This window comes from Coregonus clupeaformis, chromosome 25 (assembly GCF_020615455.1).
Source record: "Coregonus clupeaformis isolate EN_2021a chromosome 25, ASM2061545v1, whole genome shotgun sequence".
NCBI classification, from domain to species: Eukaryota; Metazoa; Chordata; class Actinopteri; order Salmoniformes; family Salmonidae; genus Coregonus; species Coregonus clupeaformis.
The window spans coordinates 26,812,150-26,821,461 of NC_059216.1; the positions used below are offsets into that span (position 1 = coordinate 26,812,150).

The following is a 9,312-nucleotide window of genomic DNA, read 5'->3' on the forward strand; positions in this document are numbered from 1 at the left end:
GCACCTTGGTTTGACCCGTCTCTCAACGATTGTGACAACCTGACAGTGCGGATTGTCACGGTAAGTAAAATCTTTAAATTTTTTCCTGCATAATTATAGAATACTTCATAGAGGTTGTCAAACCTACTAATATATATTATTTTCTGAAACATGGGTTCAAAAACACACATTCGCTAGACTAGATACCTAGCTAGCTAGCTAACGTCAACCTAGCCAGTGCAGTGTACAGTAACGTTAGCTAAATTGGTTCACTAAGTGCATGAATTAGTAAAGTGGCTGTGGTTTGTGTGTATGCTGTCTTAACAAATGCACATGCAGTCATACGCATGTTGCAGAGAGCCTGACAACGTTCTGCTTTTGTCTCGGCGCAATAAGAATTTAGCCTCTTTATTTCTTAAGATTCAGTCCATTCTACATGAATCACGACAGGATTTTGTCAACAGCCCATATCTCTTTTACGCATCACACTCTATTTTCAGGTCTCTCCAGAGATGTTTGATCGGGTTAAAGTCCGGGCTCTGGCTGGGCCACTCAAGGACATTCAGAGACTTGTTCCGAAGCCTCTCCAGCGTTGTCTTGGCTGTGTGCTTAGGGTCGTTGTCGTATTGGAAGGTGAACCTTCAACCCCAGTCTGAGGTCCTGAGCGCTCTGGAGCAGGTTTTCATTAAGGATCTCTCTGTACTTTGCTCCGTTCATCTTTCCCTCGATCCTGACAAGTCTCCCAGTCCCTGCTACAGAAATACATCCCCACAGCATGATGCTGCCACCACCATGCTTCACCGTATGGATGGTGCCAGGTTTCCTCCAGATGTGACGCTTGGCATTCAGGCCAAAGAGTTCAATCTTGGTTTCATCAGACCAGAGAATCTTGTTTCTCATGGTCTGAGAGTCCTTTAGGTGCCTTTTGGCAAACTCCAAGCAGGCTGTCATGTGACTTTTACTGAGGAGTGGCTTCTGTCTGGCCACTCTACCATAAAGGCCTGATTGGTGGAGTGCTGCAGAGATGGTTGTCCGTCTGGAAGGTTCTCCCATCTCCACAGAGGAACTCTAGAACTCTGTCAGAGTGACCATCGGGTTCTTGGTCACCTCCCTGACCAAGGCCCTTCTCCCCCGATTGCTCAGTTTGGCAGGGGGGCCAGCTCTAGGAAGAGTGTTGGTGGTTCCAATCTTCTTCCATTTAAGAATGATGGAGGCCACTGTGTTCTTGGGGACCTTCTATGCTGCAGACATTTTTTGGTAACCTTCCCCAGATCTGTGCCTCGACACAATCCTGTTTCGGAGCTCTACGGACAATTCCTTCGACCTCATGGCTTGGTTTTTGCTCTGACATGCATTGTCAACTGTGGGACCTTTATATAGACAGGTGTGTGTCTTTCCAAATCATGTCCAATCAATTGAATTGACCACAGGTGGACTCCAATCAAGTTGTAGAAACATCACGGATGATCAATGGAAACAGGATTCACCTGAGCTCAATTTAGAGTCTCATAGCAAAGGGTCTGAATACTTAAGTAAATAAGGTATTTCTGTTTTTGATTTTTAATAGATTAACAAAATTCTAAAAACCTGTTTTCACTTTGTCATTATGGGGTATTGTGTGTAGATTGCTGAGGAAAATGTTTGATTTAATCCATTTTAGAATAAGGCTGTAAAGTAACAAAATGTGGAAAAAGTCAAGGGGTCTGAATACTTTCTGAAGGCACTGTACTTATTAAGTGACTGACTTAAAAAGATTGTCATGTTCACTTCACCATATTGATTTAATTTAACTAGTGTTTGTTATGTATGGAGGACTAAAAGTGCCACAATTAAATAAATAAATACACCATTAAATAATTACTTAAATGTGTCATTAATTAATTAAAATTAGAATTAAATACATAAATGTGTTATTAAATGTGTCATTAATTAATTCAAATACCGATTCATTTTATGTAAAATACATATATAATAATTTCACTATTTACATTTACATTTCATGGTCCTGCGTTGGAGTGCTTCCTGAATTACTTAAAACTGTCAAACTGACCCATCAAAAGTTGGTAGGCGGAACCTAACGCCTGATTGGTTACCCTCTGCATCAAGCCAAGACAAATCAATTCCGGATAATGGATTGATGCAGAGCTACTGAACACATTCCAATACACTGGGTGGCGCTATTCACCTCTACGTTGGTTTAGTTACACGGTTAAACAGAACTTTCATTGCAACGGCTAAAAATCAAGAGAAGACTCGGTCCTGCTAGCCCCAATGTTGAGACGCTGTGTGAGGTGCAGGACAAAATGTCTAAAAGTTGCCCGGAGCTGCTGAGAGAAGCAGCGAATTTGATTGAGGAAGCTCTGAGCAGAAGTCCAACGGCTCCCGCGGCACCGGTGACTCCGGCAGCTCAGTCACAGCAGATACCGGCCGCTCAATCACGTACACCTGTCCAAGGTAAGCTAAGTAATTTCATGTTAGCCAGGTGTGCTACTATTTAATGATTCGGGACACACGTGTAGGTTAAATTAGATCGACTCGAACATGTATTTGCATGCGGTATTATGATGCTTCGTGCGTGACACGTTTATTGTTAATGGGGGGGGAAGCATAAACCTAGCTAGTTCGCTAATCGGCTAAATGGTGTTAGCTGGCTTGAGCATCCCAAGATAGAAGTAGAGGCTGTTTTAGCTGACTGGTGACCATTGAGCTGTTACGTTTTTCTGTGTTGCAGCGGAGGTAGCAAGGCTCTTTGCGCCATATAACATTGGAGCCAGAAGGAATATGACGAGACGACCAGCACAAGTCCAAGTTAGCCGAAGAAGCTACACACACACTGTCTGTTGTTTGGCTGACCACAATGCGGATAAAATTCCAAGCGTACTGTTTAAAGCTGAACTTCTTACTTCAGGACTTGGAGAGCAAAAAGTAACATTTTCAGGTCAGTGCGAAACTAGGCATTTACCAAAAGTAAAAAAAGTTTGTACTGTCTGTGGCTTGTTGAAATTATTTGCATTTCTTTTTATAGTGACTCAAACTTAATTGGTGTTCATAGTGTCAATAATAGTTATCACAGGCTTATTTGCTTAATTTAAGGTGAGGTGAGTTATGATTTTGTTTTGTTTTTTTCTTCAGGGAATGACCACGATCCCATGGTTATAACAAATAAACTGATGGAAGTGTTTCCGAAGCTCCAACAAGGGGGAGGCTTTGAATTTCTAAAACTTGTAGGATCTACTCGCAGTCGAAATCTTGCGTTGCTTCAGTGTCCCAGCACTGGATACACCCCTTGCCTATCTGAAAGATCCATCGACGATGATTGGACAGGCTACAATCTACATACGTCCACTTCAACAGGATCTACCCTTAGATTGTGTACATACATTTACAGAGACTTAGTTTAATACATAATCAAAACAAAGATTACTGGTGACTTTTAATCATTAATTAAAAGCCATTTGTTGTTGTTGTTAGGAGAGCTCACGTCCTGCCTCTGGTCCAGTCATCCCCTGCATCACTTGTCAGAAGGAAGTTCCCTTTTCAGAGATGAAGCTGCACAGATTGAGCTGCAATGGGTATGTACTTCTTAAAGCAATGCAAGGGTAGCATAATTTATTTTCTTTGGGAATATGTCTCTCTTATTGTTGTGCACACAAATAAGCGAGTATGACCATCATTTCAATTGTGTTAACTTCAAGGACACCCATGCAGGAATCAGAAAGAGAACAAGAGGGAGGCCAAAGTGAAGAAAATGATAGTGAGACAGCCCTAGTCAGTGACAGTGTTCCAGTGAGGCCTGAAACATCAGCTGAGAGTGCAGTAGTACCGGCAGTGATTGTCAACGAGGAGTTGGATCGCAAAGAAACAGACAGTGGTTTGTGTCATCACAATAGTGTTGCTATAAGATTGTGTGTAACTGAAAAGTTAATAGAAAGATAACACCTGTAGGATATAATTAGATAAGATAATACAGTTACAGACAATTAATAACATGCAACTGGGTTTTTCTATTTTTCTAATATTTAGTTGTAGTTGTTTAGTAGTGCTGTTTTTATGTCAACTCAGCGTTGTGACAGGTTCTGAAGATGTTGGGTCTCACGTTTTGTCAGTGAAATGAACAGAATTTTCCTCCTGTTCTGTAGAGTGAGAGGATATCTGTATATGCAGGTAACATGCCAACTCACAATATGTCTCTCTGTAATAGATAACTTTATTGTTGTTGTTTGTTTAGAATGGAAGCTTATTAAAGAACCCACTCAAGCTGCCAAAGTTTTCAAAGAGAATCTGCTAAGGGAACATGCAACTGGGAAACCACTTAGAATGAAGATGGATGTAAGGGACTCTGAAGAGGACAGGGAACGGGAGCTTCTCTTATTATATAAACAGCAGCAAGAATGGGCATGTCCACTTCATTGTACTCTGGTTGGTAAGTAATATAACATTTATAATATAAATACATCAGTACAGTTTATACCACTCAAGTAGCTTATATGGAATTGTTAAATGGGAGAATGGAATGCACAAAATTATATAATTGATAAAAATGTTATATGTATGTATGTGAATATTGTGCACAATATACTCTTGTTATCTGGAATAATCAATATTAAGGATGCTATTCTAGAATTACAGCCAATAGAAGTTTTTCTCCCTTTCTTGTTAAATGTTACCAAATCCAGTTACCTGTATTAGGCGCCACTTTTTTTCCAGTGTTATTATCAGTATTTTATTTCAGGTGATGTTGCTATCGGAGAGGGAGTGATGCGGTACTTTATGACAACAATCATATCCAAACTCCAGTTTGGATTCAGTCTAGATCTTGGTAAGTATCTTACTAATTTTTTGAAGGTTAATCCATCTATAAATTGCAGAAATGTCTGTCTGTAGCGCATGTCTCTCAGTTAGTCCGATGGATTTCAAACTTGACAGGTGTCTTGCTCTGGTCACGAGTAAGTGCAGTGCCAAGTTTGATGACGTTTGGATAAACGCAAAGATAGCGTTACATATATAGGTAAAAGAAGCACACATTGGCTTTTGCCGCTCTTGCTGCTTGCCATTCTCACACTGCATGCAACGCTGACTGAGCACCTGTTTGTGTCGTGACTCACTCTACACCGCCTCTCTCTATGCGCGCGCACACACACACACGCGTACACGTACGTTCTGGTGGTTGATGAACGCGGATATGTGCTGTTTAGCGGAGGGCCGGTGGGCAATGTTTTGTGTCAGGTAAGTCTGTAGTAGGGTATACAGGGGAATTGAATTTGAAGTGGTTTGGGGTCCTTCTGTAAGTCATTTTGGAGTAGGCTACAATTTGGTTTAAGTGAATTCTACAAGCAGCAATACCACAGGCCAAGTAATCGCCACTAGTATGATGTAATCCTATCTATCTATCTATCTATCTATCTATCTATCTATCTATCATACATTTTTATTTAATGTATTTAAGAGGTTAATTGTTGTGACTTTATTCCCTGCTCTCTTGGTACTTTACAGGAGGAATGGGCCGAACACTGCTATTTGAGGGGTGAACCTGACCATCTTGTTCCAGCAGCATCAGAGGCACTTATTGAAAGCAACCTCTTCCGGGTTGCAGGAAGGATGTTGGGCCACACCTTTCTGCATGATGGTCCCCATGTCACAGGACTAAGTCCTGCTGTAATTCATGTACTGTTCAATGGGGACCCTGAAATGGCTACTGTTGTTACAGAAGACTGTCCTGATCTGCACATCAGGAGCATCATAGAACTGGTATGTAACCTAAAAGAAACTTTGCCATGTAAACAATATTGCTTGGGCAGATATAATAACTTGTATGGTCTTAATTCTAGCTTGAACATGAAGATCTTACACCGGAACAGAAGGACACAGTTTCAGATCTTTCCATGTCTTGGGATCTTCCGGCAGTCACCAAAACAAATCGGAGATGGCTACATAACAAACTTCTACTCCATGCAGTGAGTTCCTGCTGGTTAAGTGACAGAATTCATCGCTGTACTTGTTGAAATTATAGAATGTGTTGTGAACCCTGGCTTGTTATGTTAACACGAGAGTTTAAGTACTAGAGTTTTAATGGATTTTTATAAAGCACTTTATTGTGTTTATTAACATTTTTCCTACTGTGCCAACTTTTGTCAAATTTGGGTTAAGGATTTGGGCTGTAATATGGGTCGGTCTGTCTCTTAGGTCGTTGGGAGGACCATGCGCCAAATTAAACAGTTGAGAAAGGGACTGAAAGATGTGATGGTATGGCCCCTGCTGACATCTAGGCCGGATGTTGTACCACTTCTTTTCCCCAAAATGGCTGAAATGCAGTTCACACCCCAGGTAAGTCAGTAATTTAGTTATATTTGTGACTTAACTTGATGAATTTACTTGTATTTTCAATGACTGAGATGGATATTTTTCCATTTTCTAAGAATTTGATCTGCATAGTCCTTCACCAAAATAAGTTCTCCCTTTTTTTAAATTACAATTTTTGTTTTCTTTAAGATGCTCCTAGAAAAAATCACATGGCCAGTTGAGGACAGTGATGATGAAGACTTTGACTTAGACACCACCTGCCGCATCACTGGCTTTCTAAGGATGTTCATTGAAACAGGTATAAACCTTATTTTCTCTCTTTACAAATGCTTCTATGTCTCATGGATAGATATGATCAATTACAGTTGAACTAAATGTCTTTAATCCATTTTATGACTTTTAGCTTCATCAGGTACCCTGGCCCAGCTGCTGACATTCTGGGTTGGCTGGGAGATGCTTCCTCCTGAACTGAGAGTGGAGATTTCTGGGGAACCCTTCCTACGTCCTCCACATGCTTTGAAACCCTAAAGCTGCCAGCTCATTTCAAACTCTACATGGACTTTGAGAAAGCACTTGTCGCTGCCATAAAAAGTACTGGATTTGGGCTTGTTTAAGTTTTTTCAGACGTCAATTAGGGCTGGGCAATATTTTAATATTATATCTATCGTGATATAAGACTAGATATCGTCTTAAGGTGCTTTTCCATTACCAGTACCTACTTGACTCGCCTCGACTCGCTGTGCGTCCGTTTCCCATTGCAGATTTTAGGATTGCCTCAGCGTGGCTGGTCGTCATAGCGACTGCCGTGGGCGTGGCTTAGTAGCTTGCTTTCCCATTGACAAATCCCCGCCGCATTTCCTGGTTCTCAGTCTCCGTGAACAACATGATATCAAAGAGATAGTTAACGTTAACTGCTCCAGATTTCCCACCGTGATCACATATATATGACTCTAGAGTCGCTACTCGCTTTGTTTCTCTCACATATATATGACTAGAGTCGCTACTCGCTGCGGAGATAATCGCCGTCACTCTCTCACTTCTCCCTCGCTCACTAGCTACACACACACACACACACACATATGGCGACTCGACACACACACATCACACATTACACACACCAGCGCACCAGTATAACCATCAGGCCACTTGTATGCTACGGAGAAAGCTCTGCGTGGAGCCTCCGGCAGTAAAAACCACCGCTGGTGTCGTAGTAAATATATATAATGTTATAGCTTGGTCTGACTAAAATCTTGTGCATGACCCATCTTGTGTTGGGCCTTTGTATTTAATACAATGCACAAAGACTTCTATCTTGTCGGCCTTATCAGCAGGTGGCTATGGACAACACCCACGCCATAGGTCTCTCAGTTCTCCCAACTCACGACTTCTTGCTCTGAGGACATACACACACACACCCACACCCACACACACATATACACACACACACACACACACACATCATCATTGTTAAACATACACACACACACACACACACACACACACACACACACGCACACACACACACACACATCATCATTGTTAAACATACACACACATACACACACACACACACACACATACGCACACACACACACACACACACATCATCATTGTTAAGCACACACACACACAAAAACCCCCTTCTCTTAGGCTGAACATCTGAAGACAGAGAACCCGACTCAGAGCCAATGCAATGGAGGTGACCTCGACCAACTCATCAGGACCAATCAGAAGATCAGAACTACTAGAATCAACCTACTTTATTTTATTGTATAAAATGTCAGCACACAATGTTTAGGGGCTCGCTCTCAGATATCTCCCTACGAGGTTGACGAACGGGTCCGTGCACGCGATTTACAGATATCTTTACCTCTGAATAAACTGCCTTATATTATACAATTATCCACCTTGTCCAAAAGTCTCTACTTGGTCTCCGTTCTCCAGTAAACTTGTTTTATCAACAAAATTGTGATTTAATTTCCATATCCTGTTATTCTTAAGGGTGATTATACTCTGTTTAGAGTGACACCATAAAATTGTTGGGTTTTATTTTTTGGATCTGTATGTGATGAATAGCTTGGAAGGAATGCATTAATGAGGAGCACTATACTGATATGGATTGTTTCACATAACAGGCTGATAAGAACACTCTCTCTTTGTTGTCTGTGAAACTGTCCTTGAACATGGGTACATGGAGTACAGTTTTTGGGGGCTCGTCCTTTTGGGTGCTGACTGTTGTACTATTAATAAAAACGTCGATAGAATTAACTGCATACATTAATGTTAAAATTAGGCAATTGGACACAACAAGGTTTTGAGGCGGTGCATGGCCAGTTGGCTGCAACCTCTCTCATGGCTTTCCAAAATCGTATTGCTGTCGACATGCTCCTGGCTGAAAAAGGAGGAGTATGTGCTATGTTTGGTGAACAATGTTGTACCTTTATTCCCAACAATACAGCCACAGATGGCAGTTTGATAATTGCCCTGGAAGGGTTACTGAACTCTTAATGGTAAGATGAAGAGCCACTCAGGGGTGGACACTTCAATGTGGGACTCTTGGATGGATGCGTTTGGTAAATATAAAACGCTTGTTTCTTCTATACTTGTATCCATCTCAATTTTGCTGCAATTCTAGTGCTTTGTGGATGCTGTTGCATTCCATGCATACGGACGCTGACAACCAGGATTATAACCACCGCTATTGATCCACATCCTGCAGATAACGGTCAGATGTTTCCTTTGCTTGCTATTGACGATGCTGACCAAGGATATCTGGATGATGAATAGCATTTAAGCTTTTTGTCACGTCTCTTGTGAGACGTGAAGAGGGGGAATTAAAACTTTATCTTCTGATAAAGTTTTCCCTATTTTGCCAAATTGCAGCATTTCAGCTTTATGTCACGTCTCTTGTGAGACGTGAGGAGGGGGAATCAAAACTTTATCTTCTGATAAAGTTTTCCCTATTTTGCCAATTACACTGTTAGCTTGTGTCACGTCTTAAGTTTTCCTTCTTTACTGTTACTTGGTCACGTC

The 9,312-nt window shown here is 41.3% G+C and overlaps 2 protein-coding genes and 1 long non-coding RNA gene across 3 annotated transcripts; all 3 read left to right on the top strand.

The window, feature by feature from the left end:
• Positions 1-2,034: 2,034 nt before the first annotated feature.
• Positions 2,035-3,259, top strand: LOC123481877. Its single transcript, XR_006657415.1, has 3 exons — positions 2,035-2,433; positions 2,711-2,917; positions 3,112-3,259. It is a non-coding gene; the product is annotated as an uncharacterized LOC123481877 (long non-coding RNA).
• An 8-nt stretch (positions 3,260-3,267) lies between these two features.
• Positions 3,268-5,507, top strand: LOC121566655. Its single transcript, XM_045207424.1, has 6 exons — positions 3,268-3,351; positions 3,451-3,551; positions 3,675-3,850; positions 4,208-4,402; positions 4,712-4,798; positions 5,473-5,507. The coding sequence occupies exons 1-6, from the start codon at positions 3,292-3,294 to the stop codon at positions 5,505-5,507; spliced, it is 654 nt and encodes a 217-aa protein (XP_045063359.1). The 5' UTR covers positions 3,268-3,291.
• LOC123481866 lies at positions 5,508-6,807 on the top strand. Its single transcript, XM_045207425.1, has 5 exons — positions 5,508-5,727; positions 5,808-5,933; positions 6,163-6,303; positions 6,469-6,577; positions 6,683-6,807. Exons 1-5 carry the CDS (start codon positions 5,578-5,580, stop codon positions 6,805-6,807), a joined length of 651 nt encoding a protein of 216 aa, XP_045063360.1. The 5' UTR covers positions 5,508-5,577.
• Positions 6,808-9,312: the final 2,505 nt, after the last annotated feature.

Excerpts from the sequence above, each read along its gene's own strand:
- LOC123481866 (XM_045207425.1), top strand. The coding sequence starts at position 5,578 with ATGTTGGGCCACACCTTTCTGCATGATGGTCCCCATGTCACAGGACTA. Across the intron at positions 5,728-5,807 it reads TCAGGAGCATCATAGAACTG|CTTGAACATGAAGATCTTAC; the intron begins GTATGTAACCTA and ends TCTTAATTCTAG. Across the intron at positions 6,304-6,468 it reads AAATGCAGTTCACACCCCAG|ATGCTCCTAGAAAAAATCAC; the intron begins GTAAGTCAGTAA and ends GTTTTCTTTAAG.
- LOC121566655 (XM_045207424.1), top strand. The coding sequence starts at position 3,292 with ATGATTGGACAGGCTACAATCTACATACGTCCACTTCAACAGGATCTA. Across the intron at positions 3,851-4,207 it reads TCGCAAAGAAACAGACAGTG|AATGGAAGCTTATTAAAGAA; the intron begins GTTTGTGTCATC and ends TTGTTTGTTTAG. Across the intron at positions 4,799-5,472 it reads TGGATTCAGTCTAGATCTTG|GAGGAATGGGCCGAACACTG; the intron begins GTAAGTATCTTA and ends GGTACTTTACAG.